At 40.6% G+C, this 22,917-nt stretch overlaps 1 protein-coding gene and 2 non-coding genes across 3 annotated transcripts in view; 1 reads left to right on the top strand and 2 right to left on the bottom strand.

The window, feature by feature from the left end:
- LOC107186645 (carboxyl-terminal PDZ ligand of neuronal nitric oxide synthase protein) overlaps window positions 1-22,917 on the bottom strand; it is a 34,610-nt gene that overhangs the window by 7,162 nt on the left and 4,531 nt on the right. The window contains exons 2-6 of the mRNA XM_015574559.1: window positions 18,606-18,753; window positions 12,568-12,639; window positions 12,368-12,457; window positions 11,992-12,053; window positions 10,175-10,283 (exon numbers count right to left, since the gene is read on the bottom strand). Coding sequence (XP_015430045.1) covers window positions 10,175-10,283; window positions 11,992-12,053; window positions 12,368-12,457; window positions 12,568-12,639; window positions 18,606-18,713 — 441 coding nt within the window. The 5' untranslated portion in view covers window positions 18,714-18,753. The remainder of the gene's footprint in view (window positions 1-10,174; window positions 10,284-11,991; window positions 12,054-12,367; window positions 12,458-12,567; window positions 12,640-18,605; window positions 18,754-22,917) is intronic.
- Window positions 7,949-8,022, top strand: Trnan-guu. Its single transcript has one exon. It is a non-coding gene; the product is annotated as a tRNA-Asn (tRNA).
- Trnan-guu lies at window positions 8,156-8,229 on the bottom strand. Its single transcript has one exon. It is a non-coding gene; the product is annotated as a tRNA-Asn (tRNA).

The raw sequence follows: 22,917 nt of genomic DNA on the forward strand, positions 1-22,917 counted from the left end.
GGGGATTCACAGGCGAAGATAATCCCCATCGGCAAACAACACGATCGAACGCGCCGCAAGGTTTGTTTATCCGGCGGATAGGATTGTTACGATTCGATAAACTCGAGAGCGTAAAGATCGTTCTTTTTTGCACGTGGATCATTGGCGGTAGTACCGACAACTTCGCTTTTCGTTCTGGTCGTCGATCAAGATTGTTTTGTTGGATATCTGCTGCGTTGCATGAGATGATTCACGGCACGCTCGATTGTTGGTATATTATAAAATTGATTACCTATCAGGGATTTGACTAACTTGTTTGCTATTGCAGTTGAGAACCACTGATATTATTGATGGTTTGACATTTTCAATTCGAAAATAATGTTAACGAAATACCCTTACCAATTGTGTGTTTGGAATTTGACTAACTTCCATATCAGTCTTACGGTTGGGAACCACTGATCCTACCCGACTTTAGTGTTTGACTACCTCGATAAGTGTTACAGCTGAAAACCACTGATGCTGCAGGCAGAATTTAAGTCGCTACCATAATATGTTCCGTCTTTCAAATTATCCTTTTCAACAATGGTGAAACATTGTGTCAGCTAAGATTTTAGGGTTAGTTCACGCTTATTGTCACCTACATTTTCAAGAATAATATTGATACAGTACCACAAACATAGTAGCCGAAAACAATTTACGAGTAGAAAAACCACCATACTTGACTTATCCCAATATATTTATTATATCGAGTGGAATTGGTAACTATCCAATTAAAACGAAAGAAGTAGGTTGGGGCTATTCCGATCGAAGCTCGAATGACTCTCCCCGTTTTCGTGCCAGTGAATCCCCTCGGTCATTCATAATGAGTCTCGAACTTGACCCAAGACGACGGTCGTTAGTGATAACGACGGGGTAGTACCGTCGCTTTGATTAGACGAGCGTGCGTAACACGAGTGAACACGCTCGCCTGTGATTAAGTGCCGTGCGTGATGATAACGCGCGTACCTCTCGATCGAGCGCACGCGATCCCGTTCCACAGAAGTTTCCCGAGCGCTCGCGCACGTTTACTTCCCCAATTAACACTGACGTCTATAAACCAACAGCCATAAAAATGGCAAAGAATTAAAAATTGTTTTCAAACGAAAAATAACTAGAAACCAAGATTGTTCACAATTGTTATAATCAGAAATTACTGAATGAGCAGCTAGACGTATCAGTTAACCTTCTAATGGTAAGGTCCAGGTCGTATTTGATCAAAGTTATGGTTCCTCATGTGCTGCCCCCACTATATTTTTTATAACTTTATTACTCTCATTTGAAAATATTTGTTATTATTTAGTAAACGTTTAATAGTTATATTATATGTTATATATAACTCAATTACTGTTCTTTATTACATAAATAAACGAAAATACAAATTTAAGATAATAACTTTTAAGGTTGATCTGTTCTTCTTAACACACTATGTGGACTGCACTGACAAAATAAAAAACAAAATATTCCGTCGAATTATTCGGATGACCTTACATTTTGCACACCGGGTATATATGTAACAGCGTAAAATACGCGTCGAATGTTCGGCGCGCAGTTACGAGTGCCTTTCAAAATATTGGTTACATCATCCGCGTCGGTGATCCCCCCTGTGTATGTATTTCGAGCGGGTGTATTATTTCAACTAGTAGCAATAGAGAAACAGAATCGCGGGGAATCAAACGATTCCCTTGAAATTTCATTTCCCGTAAACACTTCGGGCTGATATTCGATACAACGGTTGCTCCCGTGTGCTCGATCTCTCTAACCTAAAATCGTCCAGGGTTCGACACGCTCTGGCACACCTTTCTGGTTTCGATTGCGTACAAAATTATTAGAATCGATTGCATACAAAATTATTAGAATCGATTGCAATGCTCGGACGAGTGTGAGTTGACCTCAAAGACTAATTTGAATTAACAACAGATTAATTTAAACTAGCAGTCTAGACTTATAATAGTTTCGACAAAATTATAAAAACACATGGTCCAAGGTATGGACACTTTGAGCGGGTCGTAATTGACCCAGCGGCCACGAAGAATTATAAATAATATTGACACACCACTTACCAAATTTTATGAGAACCGGACTAAAGGTCGGTAGAGTCGAGATTGAACTATGATTTTTTGATAAGGCTGAATAGTAAAGAGCAATGCTTTTGAAGAATAATTTTGAGAAGGAGCACACATTTTGGAATAGCGATAGGGCGCTAGTCAATGGTCGAAATAAGAGCACGAAGTGAACAATCCGGACGTTCGAGATAATTTAAAACGAACACTACACTAACAAAGCTGATGCGACGCTAAAATCCTTGTTACATCACTTGAAATTGGGGATTTTCATTCATTTCTGTAACTATCGTATAAAATCATCAAAGAAACCAACTGGTCGATCAATTATAAATTTCTGCCTGTCAACAGGTAAACGATCTAAAAAAAAACTAATAAAATCACAAATACTATTTTCTAGACAACATTATATACCTGTAAATTATTCACTTGTTAAAAGAATTGTTTTTACAATTTCCTTCAGTTTCTTTGTTCTTTTTTTTCATGGTCCAACAAATCTTGTTTTTCTCTTGTTTCGTGCATCTATTTTCGATCTAATAATTCATTCGTAATACCCTCATAAGCGTTCGCCATGTTTCTTTTTTTACTGTTCACGAATCGCTACAAATCGTTTCGAATTGTTCGTTCGGAACATATTTTCGAGAATCTTGTCTGTAAATTTTTACAATATCGAATCTTCGATTCCCCTTTCCAACGGATACTTCTGCAATTTCCTATCACTGTCCACACCAACTGTCTCAAACTGAACTTCTCCCAATCATATCGACGAGCCTCTTCACTCTTCCCATCCCATAATTTCCAGACATATTTCCCGACATTTCCTCCATTTCCACCTCGAACCACTTCAATCTTTCTTCACAAACTATAACCAATCTCTGTCCTCGAGTTCCCTACCGTTTCCGTTTTCCAGCCAGCCCTCTCACTCCAGAGGAGCTTCTTCCAATTTAGTTCAAAAATCGCTTCTTTCCCTCTCGCAATTCCGTGCCCTTTTCACTGTTTCCCAACACTTCAACAATTTCTCTCGAAAGTAATCCATCTTCTCGTACTCCTTCCCATTCCTCTAAAAGTAAACTTCCTCGGAGACGTCGGAAAAGAAAGTAAAAAAAGAAAAAAACACACCGAAGCAGAAGATCAGGTCGAAGAGCGAGGAAAGCTAGAAACACGGTGTGTGGCGGTGAACTCTTCTCGAAATTCAATCCCCGGAATATTCCCAAACTTTAACCGTCACTTTAGAAGTGGAGAGCCCGTATCTTCTCGTGTACTTCCTAGGTTACTTTTAAGTAAACTTCCTCCATGGTCATCGAGAACTTTCCTCTTTCCACTTTTCCAGGGTAGCTTCCTCTTTCTGTCGAGTTGAATACGAATTACCACGGAGATAAGAGGACAAACTATACTGAAGCGCGCGCGTATCGGAGAAATCACTGTCGACCGAGAACGATCGAAGCACGACGACGGCGTGGCCGATCGAAGCCGGGCGGCGGAGGTGGACTGTGACGCGCGTGTGTGTGTGTTCTTCTCGAAATAATACTCGAAAAGCGTCGAGTATTTCGACGCGGCAGGCAGGTGGAGGAGAACTAAAGGCGGCGAGCGAGCTCTCGTCGCAGTTTCGGCTCTTGGGTGCCTGGATTTTTCCCTCCCTCCGGGGGTTTATTTATAAGCGGCATTAATATTCCCGCTTTCGAGCGACTCAATGACATTTTCCGCGGACGTCCACTGCAGTCCCGACCGCGTCTCCCCTAACCTATAACAAACGAACGCCTCGGGGTCTCCACTCGCGTCGTATATCGACACACGTGTAATTTAACAGATTCGACCTAATCGATAATGGAATTGTAACGATAGTTTAAGTGATACATTTTATGCGATCGTTTGCACGTCGCAATCGCGAGAGCCGCGTCGTAACCCAGCGTTCGTTTCTTAGTGTCCCTGTTATTTGTAAACACACCCAACCGACAAGCGGTTAGAAATCGCGCGTCAAATTTCAACGGTCCGTATTACCATAGACGTGTTCCACGTAGAGATGGTGAACTAACGGTGATTTATTATAGTGACCGTTGAATCACGATCACAGTAGTGATTTAACTTCATTTACCAACCGTGATTTTTGTTACCTTCAGCGAATTTGCTCACTGTGATCGTAAATTCTTGATATATAGGTTATGTGGCGCGTGCAAAGAACTGTTGTTATATGCTCCGCCAATCAGAAACGATCACGAAAAATCACGGATCACTGTGAAAAATCAGCGCGATTCGGAACGTGGAACATAATCGAATCAGTCGTGATTTACAAGTAGCAGTTCACGCCATCTCTAGTTCCACGGGTGAAAATCATCGTGATGTATCGCATAGAAATGAGAGTCCAATTTTGAACACGATCAATTGGTTTCATGCTGAATTGCATGAAATATTATTCAAACGTGAAGTGGCATGTATTCGTTGTAGTGTTACGGTGTCGCATGGCGATGTCAATTTGCAGGAACGAATAAAGCACAGGGGGACGCCCGGAAGAATCCCTCGACCGAATTACCCCAGCGTTCGTGTCCCCCGAATGAAGGATGCTCGAAACGGAACCAGCGAAACGCGAGGGTTACGAATTTCAGGGGACGTTCTGCCTGTTAAAAAAAGCTCTGCTTGGCGCTCGAGTAATTCGAGCCCTCGTCACACTTGTCCCCACGCGATCCGACTCGTATGAGAACGATATACAACGTACCACAAGTGGGGGGCCCCCTTGCGCAGTCGTACGTTCCTTTTCCACTTGCTCACGTGACGAGCGGGAGACATTCTCATTGGTCAGGCACCGTGCAAACGTGACAGCCTCTACCGGCGACACTTGCATCATACCGACGAGAATATGAGTAAGAGAATGCACTGATACCGCGGACCGTAAGTTTGAACACATCACTAGAAAACTGTAGGAGGATGAGGAGGAAGAAGATTGACGAAGAGAAGTGGCCTGCTCATTGTAACACAAACGTTGTCTCTGGTTAGCTGGGACGAAACGCAGAGACCGGACGAAACAACAAACCGAGATGAACAAGCACAGAGATATCAAATGAAACTGTGAACTTTCCAACTGGCTATGATGTGACCATTGCAATCCTGCAAATAATCGATGTACAGGGTTTCTCAGAAGGTATTGTTAATATTGTGACATAGGTTCGTTGACCCTTGCGTGATGGATATGGGGTAATTTTTGTTATTTCAATGATAAGGCAGGAAGCGCTAGGCAATGTCCGTTGCTGTCTATGATCAGTTTGCCCATTCCTGAACACAGTGTGTACACTAAACTCGGCTTCCGCTGGGGGAAAAAGTGACGTGGAGGAAGGGCCTCCTACTATGCTCCTACCACTTGGTATTGCGAATTACTGAAATTTATGAGAAATTAACATATGTTTCAGTACCTCAAATAAATTTACCAAGTGGTAGCAGGCACTTCTCTTGCGTTACTTTTTCCCCTAGTGGAAGCAGAGTTTGCTCGCACGAGTACACCACAGAAGGAGAATTGTATACAGGGTGTTTGGAAAGTGCTGTCAGAAGACTTTTTGCTAACTTTTGCAATACAACTCATAAAGATTCCTGTATTTACTTGCTTCGTAAACGCTAGTCCGTGTTTCTGAAATTTAATTACTTTATCCAGACTGAAATTTGGTTTTACGTTTTTCAATATCTCATGTAATTTGTTTAACCCAAGCCGAGACGTTAAACTCTGGTCGAATAATTTCGAGCGGATTTCCGCGCACACCCGACAAAAGGACAGAAGACGGCTTCCAACAAAGTAAGGCCTCGCGCCGTGAAGCTTAATTCATTCCTAGAATTTGTTTATTTTTAACCCGGTGCGGCGTGTTACAACTTGAAAGCCAAATCACTTCGGTGGTTTGAAACATCGACGTCTGTTTATCGTACGACAAATTACACGACGGACGCGGGTATTCTTTGATGTACACATTCAACGATACGTAGCCAGGAACCAGAGCAGTTTTCGAGAAACGTGAACAACATAAGTCAATGTTTAAAGCATTTTTTCCTATGGCTGAGTCACCGATGACCCTTATCGACGAACACAATCACCAGATATGTTTTTATGCAATAACATAAACAAATACTGATATTCTTACAGGTCATAATTGACCCAACCGCCGGCTTTAATCGAATCCAGAAGTCGAAAAATGAATTTTTAAAAAGCCAGACCAGATAAACCTTCCGAAAAACAGTGTCCGAAACTTTGGCCGAACGAAAGCTTTTTAAAGTCTCAGTAACAAGGGAGTAATTTTATTATTCATCTATTTTAATAACTTAATTTTTACTCCACCTTATTCAAATTTGTAAAATCACAAATTTAATATTTCTGGAGTGTTTCGTTAACGTGTGTTTAATGTGTGTATGTGTATGAATATCATCAATGAGTATATACGTATCGAGAAGATACTCTTCGAAGACAGTCCAGCCGAGCGATTGTCGACATCTCCAGAAATAATATCCGTCGATGTGAAATACGGTACCGTCGCTGCTCAAAATATTTTGAGAGGGTAATTTACGCGCCGTGGACGTTCGACGATCCACGGTCGACAGACCGAACAGGAATTGTTGCCACGTGAATTATTTCTAAATGTAGCGCTTATTACCGTTCTCGTTCGAGCAGACTGTATAAATGAAAACCACACACACACCCCGACGACTGACGCACAACTGCGTCAGATCAAAGCCAAGCTCCGGTGGGACCGTTACACGAGCGATACGACACCAAATTTAAACGGCTCGATGTCACTGTGTGTACAACAAACTGTACCAAATTTTTGAAACCCCGATGGATTCGTGGAACTCGTGTACCGAGTCGCCTCTGAAGTATAATAAAAAAAAAAAGTATTTCGATACTTGTCCGAGTGGATCGAGTACAAATTCACCAAGGACACAATTGGAATTTACGAACAGGATTCTATCGGTATAATTGCACCGAGGATTTACTGTACCAGGATTCTAACGGAATAATTGCAAACGTGTCCAAAGGATTTCTAATGTCACGAAGGTAATAAACTGACAATATTTTTCTGATCGTATTCTGGATCGATTCCAGTGTTTTTGGCCTGTTTTTATAAAGCCTCGCAACAAACAAGAAGAGCAAGGGTTAAATGATCATACGCGCGGCATTAATATCCCGCGAGAGTTCTGTTCTGCCTAAAAAAAAAAATGACAGGAGACGATAAGACAGTCGACCTGGTTCCGGAACATAAATTGGTAATGTCGTGGTTCTCGTTTTATCGTTCTCTGTCGCCGTCAGTCTGCGCGAAAGGGGAATTTCTGGGACAGGGAAATGAAGACTCCCGCCCCGGCCCATTAACTCATCGGCTCGCGGATAAATTTTTCCCCGAGAGGACAACCAAAATTCCCGTTATCCTCTTCCAACGCATATATTGGGTCGTCTGGAAAGTTCGTAGTGTTTCGAGCACAGTGTCTTTCTTATATTTTTACTCGACGAAGGAAATATTGTTTAATTTGATGATTATTTTATTTTCCAGGTGTGAATGAAATATATTTGCTATGCAAGTTATTCGTCGTTTTTCTTTTCTGTGAGAAATACCGACGAAACGTATTAGGAACCACATAGATTTGTAATATAGATTTATATTGTTGAACAACCAATATAGATTTTTATTGCCCATTTCACAAAACCTGGCGTCAAACAGAAAGTCCTTTACCTTATTAAGAATTCTATCGGGTCCAAATAAAACAAAAACCTCGTCGAACGTTAAATACTTTTGTATACCGAGGTTTCAAATAATCGTAAACGCTATAAATGCGTACAAAACTGCAATCTACTGATAACAGATCGTGGAAGGCTTTTATACGTGTTTTAAACAGAAGAGTCCGCAGTTGCCTCCGTGGCGCAATCGGCTAGCGCGTTCGGCTGTTAACCGAAAGGTTGGTGGTTCGAGCCCACCCGGGGGCGAATTTATTTTTTCCATGAATCTTTTCGATATTACAAAGAAATACGATACAATTTTTCGTTCGCCTCTTTTTAAAAAATTCTTGCTCGTCGATTTGAGATTCAGTAATATGTCTCTTTGTCGAAAAAATAAACTCGCCCCCGGGTGGGCTCGAACCACCAACCTTTCGGTTAACAGCCGAACGCGCTAGCCAATTGCGCCACGGAGGCGGTATGTACATGCTCTCTGATTAAACGCCTGAAGACAATGATTATGCAAATTCGAGTTTCGATGTTATCTTAATGCTTTCTCCACTAAAACAAGCAAGTAAAATTAGCGCTGTCGCTCACAAATGTTTGAACGCTCCACAGTTCTCCAGAATCATAATTGAACATCTCAAATGGAAATTTTGATTTTGGACACCATTGTGCGCTCTGTTAATCTGCCGTAATGGTACTAGATGTTACTGAAACGTATTATAAAAATATAAAGACAGATTTCTCGGATCCATTTCGACGTATTCATCTGTCATCTGTTTTCGAACTACATAACCTTGTATGCAGAAGACGTTTAAAAAAAGAAACCGTGTGACTTCTTTTATTTGTGTCCCGATTGAAAAGAAGCAACGTTTCGTGCGCGCCCGACGTTATACGACCCGTAAAAGAGAATGAAAAAAAGAAACAAATGAAAGGAAGAAAGAAAACAAGATTTCGAGAATTCCGCGACTGAGAAATTCCCGCGCCCCAAGAAAGTGGGATTGCGTAACTTATCTTGTATTTTCAACCGAAGAATCAATTTCGCGAAAGTTTGTATGTTTTGAAATAAAATACATGTCCACCGATGCACGTGGGCCGATTAGCGGGAGCTTCGTTGTGTATACAAATCGTCGGGGACCACCGAGGCTTATTGTTAGACACGGGACAGCTCGGACACACCAGAAATGATTTTTTTGTTTTTTTCTCTCTCTCCCCCTTCCGTTCATGCGCGATGACGAGAGGAGGAGGTCTCGTCGAAGGCGCCAGGCTATACACAGGCTATTTTAACTGGCTCCTGTGTGACGGTGGCACAGTGTGGCCACCTTTTGAAGATACACGACGAAACGACGGACACACGAAAACGTGCATATGTACACCCACGAGCAAACTCGGCTTCCACTAGGGGAAAATGTGGCGTAGAAGAAAAGTCTCCTACCACTTACTAAATTTATGACAAGTTCGGAAATAAATGTTAAACCGAATATTAATTTGACATAAATTTCAGTACCTCCCAAAACTAAATGGTAGGAGGCTCTTCGCCTACCTCACTTTTTCCCCTAGCGGAAGCCGAGTTTGCTTGTAGTGTACCGTGTATATCCCGTTGTTTTGATTATTTTTCACATCGAACATACCGAAACATTTATTATCAGGTAAGATCAGTAGAAGAAGTTTCTTCGTGTTTTTCTTTCACTTGTGTTTTAACGATAAACGTTTTATGCGAACGACACTGACAATCTGGTGTCGAAACGTGACGAGATATTATAGGTTATACGGAGCACCCACTATCATTCGAACGTTTTCGTATCAGTCGTCGATTTTCGGTAAAATCGTAGTGTGTGACGAGTATCGATTTAAGTATCGATAGAAGTCTAATGCTGTGTATCCAGTTGAGAAACAGACATAGTAAGTGTTATCTCCACTTGACAGGAATTATATCGAGAATGATTCTTGCGAGTGAAACTCAGAAGTCGTCACGTGGGACAAGAAAAAAATTTAAGCATAACAAACATAAAAGGAAGAAAGGGTAGTGTAGTAGTCGCGAGAACGAAAAAAAAGGCCCGGGAACGAATAAATGGTTCACGCGTGTACGTACAAGAATGGAGAAAGGGACGCGTGGGTTATTTATAGTTACAATAGCGGGAGTTGATAAAACGCCAAACGACAGACCGGTCTACGTGAATTATTACGGGTGTGTACGCACGTGCGCGACATAATATTACCGCTTAATGACCACGCGGGCCGCTTAATGCAGGGGAACACGAACGAAAGAGAATCCAAGTCGTTCGAGTGTAATTTGCGTTACGGTGTTTTTTGGTACTTCAGATTTTTCAATATATTAGGGTACGCGTTTGGGACGACCTAGACTTGAAATTGCGATAATTATATGACAGCAACGAGCACATGGAAATGCGGCACTTACCTTTTTGCTAGATTTGAAGACATTACACTTAAAGGTGTTGCTGCTTCCGTCGCGAGCAATGTAACTAAAAATTTTCAAGTCATGGCTATCGTGGGAGACGTAGAATATCCTGTAAAAACAGAAAAAAAAAATCATCTTAAGACATTTCGAAAAATTCTATAAATTATAATTTCGAAATATTTTGATTTCTTTAAAACCGCAATTGGAATCTAAATATTCAACGAGTCTTGATTTCTTTAGAACCGCAAATGGAATGTCAATTTTCAATGACTTTTGATTTCTTTAAAAACGTAATTGGAATATAAGTATTCAACGACTTTTGATTTCTTTAGAACCGCAAATGGAATGTCAATTTTCAATGACTTTTCATTTCTTTAAAAACGTAATTGGAATCTCAATATTCAACGACTCTTGATTTTATATGCTTCCTCGATCATTTCCTCTATGAACCTCGGGCGTCAAAGCGGCTTGGTGGAAGAGAAATACAGCTCTTTTTCTTCCGACAGCTGTGGAACGCAGCGTCGATAGGAGGAAATGAGCCGGTGCGGTAGAGATTATAAATTATATACACGGCAGCGGATGAAATTGGCACAAGGGGGCCTGGTGATTTGTGACGAGTGCGCGGATCTATTCAATCGAGAAAAGTGTGTAAACGATATTCGATCGTGTTCCGGATTGGCCGAGGATTGACTTACTTCAGCGGTGAATCGTGACTATCGATACACGTTAACGGACGTTCCTGGTATTCATGGCATGAAGTAAAATTCTATACAGTTGTGACTCACAGGAAATGACTTATTATCCCCTGACAAGGAGATAAATATGAACGTAAATGATTTAATCTTGGTAAAACTTAATGGTCATTACTGTGTTTCTAAAAATTCACATTCATAAAAAGGGCTTAAGATTTAACGCTCTATTGTTATTAACGCCAACACTTATCTCCTTTTGAGTAGGATAAACCAACCAGTTGTTAAATAATCGAATTTTTGAATTTCTGGACGTTTGAGATTAATACTTGAATGTATTTATTTATAACAACAAAATAGCTGTTGAAATTTCAATTACATTTATTTTTCTTGATATTTTTATAAAAATAAGCAGTCATTCAAAATTATTTATAAAGTGCAAAACGTGTAAAAGCCCAGTAAATGATTGTTGTATTTCTGAAATATTTTTTATAAGAATTGTACAGATTAATGTTTGCTTAATACGCTAAACTAAAAAAATGACATAATGGTTATTCAGTGGTATGCAGTCAATTACTGGTTGGTTTACTCTACTATTAATCTTATAACGGAAATCGGTATCCTTCAAGATATATGTCGATACAGAATACGGTGAGCTAAGTATTAAACACTATACATCTCAATTTAGTAATTATATACAATACTTTATTGTCGTATGCTTCGCATAGCGACGTTCTCATTCCGGGGCTGCAGTGGATAAAGCATATAGCAGAAACCTTCTGGCATTGAACGCGTGTTAACCGGTTAAACAGATGGGAGAAAGTCATTCGGATTGCACCTTAATCGAAACTCAAATATCACGGACTTCTCTGTTCACGATTAAATTGCTCGATGAAAGCAATATGATTTAACATTGTTCACGTTCGAGATTCGCAACATCAAGATTCCAATACGTTTATGGTTTGTTTATTAGGCCATCGAGGGATACAGAGTTCGAGAATGATCGGATATCGCGATTGGAGGTCGCTACTTCCAGCTGTGGTAATTTGATTCTCGTAAAAAAGGGAAAAATACCCATGGAAAGATGGTTCCCCCCGATCAAGGCGCGCTGTGGTTCGATCATCTTACCTGTATATGGGATGGTGCATCAGGTATATCTTATTCTCATCCATCCACTGTTGCTGCTTCTTCTACGGGAACAGAGGACAAATAACGATTCAATGATACACGTTCAGGATGGTTAGTTCTGATGAATTAGATATTATAGTATTTCAACAGCAGTTTGTACAGGACACTCACTAGTACACAATTTAATAAATAAGAACAAAGAAAACATTGACCCTACAATCGTCCATTAAACGGATGACAAGCTCAACAGGAATTGCTCTGAACATTGTGGACAAACGCGAAGAAAATTCCTATGCAATTGCGAGCGGCGATGCTGACTCGCAAAGATGCGGTTATAATAACAAGAGAATACCCAGATTGAACCGAGTGGTCGTACCTTCTTCTTCCGAAGCGTGACTTTCAGGCCGTCCACCGACACTTCTAGCGTCACTTTCTTCTTTTTGATCCCTTTGGCCTTGAACTCGTACTGGGGACAAAAACAAGAACGACGTTAACGACATTAAACCGCCCCCATCCCGCCTCTGGAGTCCCACGGAGCTCTCCCTCCGCGGTTAATTAGACATTACGCGAACTCACGCGGATTCTTCGCATCGCCGCCACGATCTCCACTCGGCTGGTCGGTCGAGGAACCTCCATAGAGCCGATGAACTACGGGGAAAAAGAGAATTAAAGGGTCTTCCCCCGTTCGTTTGCATAGGCAGTCGGACTCTCCCCTTCACCCTTCCCCATAAGCCAGAGAGACCGTGAGTCATGTATTCCCGTGTTGCCGGTTGCGGAGTAATTTTCTTAATTGCTTTAGCGGGTTTATTACTCTGATTCGAGATGGCGGCGTGGCGCGCCTTGGATGTCAATCACCGTGAAATTCTCTTGGACGTGCGCATGTCCTTTGAACGTGCACACGATGAGCTAAGCTTTTTAATTAATATTATTCGCTTAAGTAAGAAATACTTATTTAGAAATTTCGAAACTTTTGATTAGAACTTCCGAAATTTCGGTGTTCTTATTTTTATTTATCAATAAAGAGATTCTTACTTAAAAATCTACGAAAAAACGTTTTGAGTATCATTATTCGATTAACGGGATTCTTTCCCTGTTTGGCGGGATAATTCAAATGTGCTTGCAAAAAAGTACCATTTATTCAAAACAACATACTGATTCTGTGATTGTTAGAGGCTGTTTTGGAAGGAAAACAACTTATTTAAAACAAAGTACATCTATCCCAGTGACGTATTACCCAAAGGATCTTCCGAAGAATCGAATTGACATCAAACATCCTTAAAGTTCGATTCTTGGTCCCTACGCTCTGTTACTACGGATGCCAAAACGGAGAGATCTTGACTGGTCCGAAACGTCGCAGGAGATCGGAGAACGGATAACCGGAAATAGGCAGCCCCGCTGCTAATGCAGTAGCGACGCGGCTTCACTTTTGGGCGAATGATTTATAGGTTAAACGGTTCTCAGAAAACGTTTACACGACAGAAATCGTTTCGAACACGGATCCTGTCGGCTGGACAAATTATCGCAGGGAAATCGTTTGAAATTTTGTGTTCGCGGTCATGACTACGAATTCCGTGTCCTAGTGTCCAAATATTCTGTATTTAGAATGATTCTTGACGTTTGACAATAATTATGACACTATTCAGTAGTCCTACTAATTGTATTTCAAATATTTCGATAATGCTCGGCTAATATAAAATTGCAAAGTAAATGGTTAAAAAATATTTTCTTCAACTGAAATCATTTTTACTAGGTACTCTTATATATCCACTGTACACATCGACAATGGTCGTTTTGATCAGTTTGTTAGCTGAACAGTTATAATTAATACTATACTTCAAACAATTGTAAAATCAACAATTTTTAAAATTTTCACAAATTCTTCGAGATACGTTTATGTATCACTAATGGAGACTACAACATATCTAAGTTTAATATTATAAGAGCACTTGTTTTCCCACCTATATTAACTATACAAAATATTGCATCAAATATGGGGATCATTTCAATAAATGTGCTTTTTTAACATTACGTTGATGGTACTTTCTGCTTTCTTTTATCCCCCATCCCCCATTAATAAAACCAGACTTAAAAGAGACATCTTGTACTCGTCATTCCGACAGACTGTTTTCTATCGCGAAAAACCTCGAATAGGTTTCTGAAAAACGTGTGATCGGCTGCAAATTAGAGAAGAAGAAGAGGAAAAAAAAGCGAAGTGAAAATAAGCAACACGAGGGAACCACCGCAGTCTATACGCACGAAGTAATGAAAATAAATGGATCGCATGCGAATATTGAGCACCCGCGCCACGAGCTGTATTTAGAATTTCCCCATTGAAACGATGACCTGGCCACGTGTTCGACCGACTCGTTGCACACGTGGTGATCTCCCACGCAATAGACGGGGCACACGGACGTGATACCGGTCGAGCCGAGGGCCGACGCGACGATCAAATTTCTCCGAGTAAATTTCGATCGATATCGGCGCACGCGCGCGACAATAAACGAGTGCATGAATCGCGACGAGTTTCGCTTCGTATTATGCTCTTTTCACCATTGATCCTTTAACGGTGGAATTTTCTTTTGAAAATGTGTAACAGCTTGATTCCTTTATTCCAATAAAAGAAATGTATTTTCAAATTTTTACCAAAAAAATTCAATTTATGTAGCAAAAGGTATTTTATCTTTTTTTTTCACGTGACGAGTATACTCGTCAAACACCATTAAAGAGTTAAAACATTATACTGTACTATATTATTTACTGTACTTATATCCTGTAATTTATATTTAGACTTCCAAGTAACAAAAGCGACTTTTTGTAAATAACCTTACAATTGTTATTATTAAAACACGGAACACGCATATTACAACCGATATATACCGGTGTGTCATTGTTGCTTATGATCTGTAAAATGTCATTCTCGAGTTGGCATTCCGGCGTGACCTTTGAGTACCGTAAAATATTTACGACCGCCCGTTCAATTTATACACTCTACTTATAGTTTCGAACAATGTATACATTTCATGCTCTTTGCGATATGAAAATCACCGCTACTATAAATCATATACATTTATAACAATTAATCCTACAGTCGGTGCATCGTTTTACCGCAACTTGTTTTAGAATTTTTATAAAAAGAAAAAATAATAAGAAAGCACGAAAATTTTCGAATGGGAATTGTTTAAAAGCCTCGTTTCAAAATGTCACGCTTCAACACGGGGGCGAACACACTACATACATGCGAGTACAGAAATACAAGGCGGTACGATCGAAGAAGCGTGACCAAGTTCCCCGGACACTATTATTGTGACTTTACTAGGCCGAGATATTCCTCCCGCGAATGTAGAACGCATGGGAAACAGACAAAACGTTATACAGAATCTTTACAGCGTGAAGGACAATAGTTCCCCTAGGAGCAGGAAGGAAATGCCGTTCGTCAGCGAGAAACCTACTACAGGCGGCCACTAGTAATTATCGATAACAGTATCGATATTTCGAATATCTGTCAGTTAAAATATACTTTTCCATTCAAATATCGATATTTAATGTGACGATATATTCTAGTATCGATACTTAACCCATAAATATCGACAATTTCGATAAACTCGCTGCAGTAACGTAATAAGTCCGTAAGGAAAATGGGCCAATCGCAAGCTTCCCATAAAGTTGATTTCTCTTCCACACTCTCACTGGAGAATCTGTCTTAGTAAAATATCTGCTTGAATAAATGATGTATTTTCATTTTTGGAATTTGATTACTTTCAATTTTATTGCAAGTATCGATACCAAATATCGATACAATTCGTTTTCATTACTAGCAGCAACTGCGGATAGTCGGAATCGTTTGCATCTCGAAAAGTGACCGTTTTACGAGTTTAGGCGCCCCCGTCCCCGCGGCACAAGCTATAACCTTTCCGAGAAACGACGACGACGACGACGACGGAACACCGCTGAAATAAACACGTGCGCGCACCATGACGTCACCCACTGTGCCGGCTCTAACCGAAAATATCCACGGCCTGTCGGTTGTCGCGCGATTGTTGCATCTCCCCACACGCATATGGCATCGATCGAACACCTCGATCGTGTTCATCCCTACTAACCACGGCGTACCCTTACGAGCAAACTCGGCTTCCACTAGGGGAAAAAGTGCCGTAAGAGAAATGCTTTCTACCACTTGGTAAATTTATTTCAAGTACTGAAATAAATGTTAAATCGAATGTTAATTTGGCATAAATTTCAATAATTCCCGATACCAAATTTTCGCAGGCCTTTCTCCAACGCCACTTTTTCCCCTAGCGGAAGCAGAGTTTGCTCGTGAGGTTACGCACGATTGTTCTAAGGTAATTAGGACCGCCAACGTAATGATCCCATGGATGATTAACGTAAGATGGTTGAACTACGTAAGGTGGTCACTGTGTAATATACTCGCACCCATATCTATTCGTTATGTATAAATATTCTGCAGTCTTTCCGACTTTCTATTTGCTCCGCAATCAAACATGCGTCATACTGAACTGTCAAACCGCTACGTCACAACGAACTGTAAACCGCTATATCACCCTTAAGGCCCGTCTCCACGTTCAAATAACTTGCGCAAGCAAAATGTTGCGTTTAAATGAAATCCCTTTTCTTTTCATTTAATTTGTAATAATTAATTATAGTTATAGTTTATTTTTATATGTATGTATGTATAAAATATACGATTGCAAGATAGACTGAACGTGTAATTGCAAATGTCAGTTTGTGGAAATTATTTCAATATGTAGACTTGAAAAACTTCGTCAAGACTGACATATTTTTGCGAACAGTCCAAAACAATTTGAACAAAAATTTTTATTATACTAAAGAAAATAACGATTAATTGTAAAAATGCTGTCAATTTTTTCGAATCGGTTAAGCCCCCCCCCCCCCCCCCCTTCCATATATACTTCCGTACAGCAGTGATACAGATTTTCGATTCGGAGAAACGCTAGTCCGATTTTATGTGGCCATTCGTCGGTTTCGAATTGTGCAGTAAATTGTTCGTAAAACGTTTTACGAAAGTGGAACCCTCTAAACGGAACGAAACGAGAGTTAACGGGGCAGTAAAATATCGAAAGGCTGCGCGCGAACCCAACAAAAGCAATTACAAATTGCAACACGTTAAGTTCCTGTTCTAAACTGTATATATTTGATCGTACTTTTATGAATTAAAATTCATCAGGGGATAATTTATGTCGCATAAATGAATACTTAACAGAGTCACAGCAGCAGCTTAAATGATATTTACGAAACGAAAATAGTGAATTTGTTATTGGTTACATCCAAGTGTATTCCGCAATGCCACTTGACAGTCGAAGTGTATCAACGAAAATGATCGGAATAATTAACAGTATTAACCTTGAAGGATGTTTCAGGGAAGCCGATGAACGTCCGATGAATAGCCAAACAATCGAACGTATACGATTCCCATTGTTTTGTATATTACCAACTCCGAACGTAAACCAGAGATCCGGCGGACAGCAATGTTATGGTTTCCATTCTGATTTTGAGCGCCCTCTACCGATCGTATTTTGAACGCTTAGGATTCGCTATTTAAGGGGGAACCTGGTGTAAACAATTAATGATAAACGAATTTTTGGGAATTTATTGTGAAGAAAGTATTAAACCAATCTCTGAAACTTTGGGAATATTTTACTGTACAATTAAACTGCATACAAAGATTTTTATTTCCACGACAAATCCATAAATATTATAGTTATAATGACTTATGTGCAGTCGTTATAACTACAATATTTATGGATTTGTCGTGAAAATAAAAATTTTTGTATTCAGTTTAATTGTACAATAAAATATTCTTAAAGTTTGAAAGAGACTGGTTTAATAAGTCCTTCACAAGGAATTCCCAAAAATTCATTCATTTTTAGCCCGTTTACACCAGGCTTCCCCCTCAAGAAACAACTGTTCCTGAGGTTCGTAACATCTCCCGTTTAGCCGGAACTGTGTTCTTTCAGTAACTGCGTTCTCTCGATACGGTAAACCTGGCCACTGCCATCGGAATCCGTTTTCCCGGAACAGACACGAAACCGAAGGATCATTCGCGCGTGACCGGTCCACCAGTCATTGTTTTCTTAACGGACTCCGTGCGTAATTGGATTTGTCCCCGATATTACCTTATGCGATGACTGGTAACCGTGGTCAATCGTGGAATTTCATTCAAAATTGTAGACAAAGCATTCAAGAAAAACCAACGGAAGATTACCAACAAATACAAATGCAATCATTTCGTAACAAAGAAAATACAAACTGACCAAAGAAATTTGACATTTAAATCGATAATACTGATTTCAGTCACATAGAGTGGGTACAGATATTGGGTTATGTTAAGTGACACAGCTGTTAGGAATCTCCCAAAGTCTGCATCATACTCTTTGGAAGCAGTAAAATCCTCAGTGGACTCTAATCACTCAGAAGACTTAATAATAATAAGATGGTGGCTCAATGATTAATGAAAAAGAAGATAACAGTAAATAAACTTATTAAACCTAACCTGCAAGGGGAACCTTAACCCTTTCAGACCTGGTCACATTTCTGTAGATTAGGTACAGTGTGTTGCAGACCCATATTTTTCTTACCTTGGCGTGGAAGACAATCCCACGGTGGAACGCCTCCTCACTGTGCAACGGTATCCTCGTGTCGTACTCGTCATTATGTACGAGATTGTATTGCTTCTTAGAGGGCATGCTTGGCCCAACTTCATCCGATTGTGCTCGTCCAGTCTCGCTGAAACATCAAAACGTTCGGGTATTAGCGGGACACCGGGCATTATCTCGGTTCTTCGCTCGTAAAACTTTCCTAGCGAAAACAAACGAAACGCGGATAATCGGTCTTCTGTTCTTTTCCTGTTCCAACGCGTTCAATGAACCAAATTTGAGCGAAAAACATTGGTTTTCCGAGCATGGCGTCCGTTTGCCTCCCCCCCCCAGCCCCCCGTCACGTAGGCGATATTTCAAACATTACAAGAACAAAATATTAAAAATAATTTCAAGTGAAGCTGGTTGCTCACACAGCGTGTAACGATTATCAGCTCCTCAACTTTCCATCGATCACCACCACCTCACTCCTTAACGATCCATTGTTCCCCATTCGCTTCGATCACGCTGGGCGATTTTAATTAGATACGAAGAGCAAGTGATGATGGAAACCGATCTTAACCCTACTCCTTACAATGAAGACCCCCTAATAAAAAGTGCTTTATGGGATCTTCAATTACCGGCGCGCTATTCAAAAAGATCATCTATCACACGAGGAAGATGGAGCGAACAGAGAATAAAGCAACGTGTAAACGGTCGATAGTACTGGAAAATATTAGACAACAGACCTGGCCACACGCAGCGATACTGGTATTACAAAATATATACGCGCGAAATCGAAAACGTTCAGCGAGGTGTCGATTGATCAACGGCACGGATAACCTCACTTTCGAACAGTTACCGCTGCGCAGCATCGTCGAGTGTCAGAGGCGTAAGTTCCCGGCAAAAAATTTCATCCCCGCCGATCAGCCTCGATATATCCTTGATGTTATATCTTCTCCAGCTTTATCGCACACGATTTACTCTCTGAAAATAGTACGATCCCTATTTAAGGCCGGAGGAGAACCTGACGAGAAGCCCCCTGGATCCTCCAACGGCGTTCACGAAGCACGTGCTTGCAAGTGGTGGCAGTCGCGCGCGTTCAAGGTCGGCCACGACCTATACGGGCACTGTGCAGCCTGACGCATGGCTGCCGCTGACGTTTCTGATCGAGCCCCGAAGGTGCAACACGACGGAACAAAAAGTTTCGCGAGCCGAAGATAGCATCGAGGCCGAGAATAAGTGCAGATTTCCTGCGGTCGTTCGATGCGATTCTCCCTCTCTCCCATTCTCCCCCCTGATTGGACGAGAGTCTCATTCATGGGAATCAGCCGCCAGGTGGCCACCAGCTCGACGCGACTTGGCCGTTCCATCGAACGCGATGGGACTCTCGTCCGTTTGAAAATAACCTTGATTACGTTCATTATGACATCGACGGGGAGGTTCTTTCTCGCGATACAAAGAGCATGTAAGTATCGTAACACGTGAAACGCATTTCAGCGGGGACAGGCTGGCGATGCAAAAAGGTAATGAAACGAAAGAAGAAAAAACGGTCCAGAACAAGATCAAAGACGACCTACACACACACCTGTTTAGAGAAACCTGTTCCCTTGTTATTTCTGTATATCCAGTTCACCCCACTGAAACGAGTCCCACGTGGTATGATAGACCCTGTACAAGTGAATTTAAATCAGATTGCTAATAGTGTCCTACTCGCTGGTAAGCCTAATGATTTCCTGTGCACCGATTATAACCTGTGAACAGTGTAAATGTGAGACGGTGGGCTGTCGGGAGCATGAGGGGTTAGAAACACGATAAAAGCAGCAGCAGAGAGAAAGAAAATACAACACGGGGGAACATCAAAGATACACCGAGAAGCCGTGACGGTATAGGGTTTGAGGGCGGACAGGTCCTCCAGGCGTGGAAAAAGGGCCGAGTCAGGAAACAAAAGACCGCCATAGGGGGAGAAAAAGCGTAAGGCGGACGACGATGTGGCGACGAGAAGTCTTGCGTATCTAGAGTTGTACAGTCCCCACGAAGATCTTTATCGTGACGATAATTTCATTACCCTCGTGTCAAACGAAATTATACACATCGTTCTCGTCTTGCGCGCTCGCGTGGCACGTGCGACTTTTCGACGGATGAATTGCGAGGACACGATGACAAAATAGAAACAGAGGCAATAATGCATTCGATTAGGTGGTATTGGGAACTCTAAACGGCATTCGATCCCGTTTTGGAAACATTCAGCCATCGAGAAGTGATTCTTGTTGCGCTGCTAGTGAAAACGGAATTGATTCATACACAGGTGTATACTACTGTGAGTAATATGCTTCTCAAAAACATAAAGACATAGTATACTGGGTGTCTCGTGGAAGCATGATCCCCCGAATACCTTTTTTAATTGTGAAAATGAGAAAAATATTTTATACGCAATTTGAATGGTATTTAGTGGGGTCAGTGTCCTTGTCACAATGAAAAAATATATTCGATCACATTTAAATGAGTATACAGACTTAGATACGAAATATTTCTAAAAAAAAATGAAGAATATGAAAAAACACAAGAGAAAAAGTATCAAAAAAGAAGTGAAAGATATAACAAAAACTTAAGACTGAAACTATTTTTAACAAAAAGTGAAGGATTGTGGAAGCTTTATAAGGATAAATTGATACGTGAGATAGCTTAATAAATACTTCAAGGTCAATTTCAAGATTACATGTTTGTTTTAACACGAGAATCAACGTGTATAGAAAAATTGATATGAGGTGGTTCGATAAGTATCATCGAGGTCATATGTTCTGCTTAAAATAAAACACTTTGTGGACCTGTAAAGAGGGCGCAATTAAGCGATTAATAAATCGTTGGAGAGGTTATGTTGTAACCCCGCGAAGAACCCCCAAGGACAGGGTCAAGATGAACGACCCTGAAGATACGATCTTCATACAAAATCATTTCATCTCGTTTCACAGGATGGGATACCGTCCACGGTCTTCTGAATCGATTATAGGTACGCAGATATGTACCCTATTTCAACCACACGCGGCATATGAATAGCAGAGTCAGCCAGGCACGATGACGCGACAGAAAGGAGCAAAGACATAGGGGGACCAAGGGTGAGGAAAAAAGGAAAGAACGGATAGACAGACGACGGGCAAGCTTACATCGTTCGAGACAGTCCACGGTTGGATTTAATCTTCGAACCGAGAATTCGTGAACGAATTCAGGGGTCACATAAAGGTGGATCCACACTGTTATTGTATTATAATTCGAACACAGAAAACTAATCTCTGTTGCAACTAAAAAAAATCCCTCTTCGTAAGATGGAGGAACCAACGAAAGAAAAAACACGGTTCAGTGGATTGAGTGACGTCGAGCGTGGAAATTATTTGAAACCGGACTATAACCAGAGTTCTTCGAACGAATTCAAGCCTCTCCGTACGGGTTTATAAATCAGGACCCACCTTAAAGCCGTACACAGGCGATTTTGTTACACGCGGCAGCTGCCATCTACCTTATCTCCGTATCTTTTTCGCGTGGTTCGTCGCTGACCGCTCAGGACAGAATTTATGTTTATTATTGCGGTCGGGCTGGATTTGCGGCCCGTGAAAGAGCTAATTGATGACGCCGTTTTATTACATTGGTACAACACACCGTCGTGGTAAATGGTGTAGGAACGATGATATTACACCAGGGAGTTAATCTCTCGATCACTCACCGGTGAGGTTATGTACTTGGAACCAGCGTTTCCTTTAACAAATCTCTACTGTACAGTTTTTTCTACTTAAACCATTAGAGAACCAACGTTGCATTAACGCAACATTTCACCCGCAATTTTTGTTTTCCGGTTAATTTACATTTATTGAATACTGTTTTTAATAAAGGTAATGAAGTTTTGCTTAATATTTTTCCCGTTACTGTTTTTTCTTCCATTTAGATCCTACCCTGTTTTGAAATTTGAAGAAATTGAAGTGTATTTATAATAGCACAATAATAAACAAAATTTTTCTTAACTTGAGAACATTTTTTGGTCTATTTTTCTCATATAGTGGAGCTTCTATAATATGGTGTCCAATATTATTATGCATTTTTTATATTTTGACAAAATAATATGTTCTTTTATTTACGGTTTTCAGTAACAGAAAATTGTCCAAAATTGTATAAACGCAACATGTTATTGCACAAAAAAAATACCGATCCGAAAATTGTTTCTTAATTAAAGAAAATTTGTTTATTATTAACAAATATTTAAACGAACGAACGATTTTCAAATAGGACACGTTCGAGCAGATGTCACCAGGATACCCTCTCTGCA

The sequence above is a fragment of the Dufourea novaeangliae genome, unplaced genomic scaffold (assembly GCF_001272555.1).
Source record: "Dufourea novaeangliae isolate 0120121106 unplaced genomic scaffold, ASM127255v1 scaffold65, whole genome shotgun sequence".
Classification (NCBI taxonomy): domain Eukaryota; kingdom Metazoa; phylum Arthropoda; class Insecta; order Hymenoptera; family Halictidae; genus Dufourea; species Dufourea novaeangliae.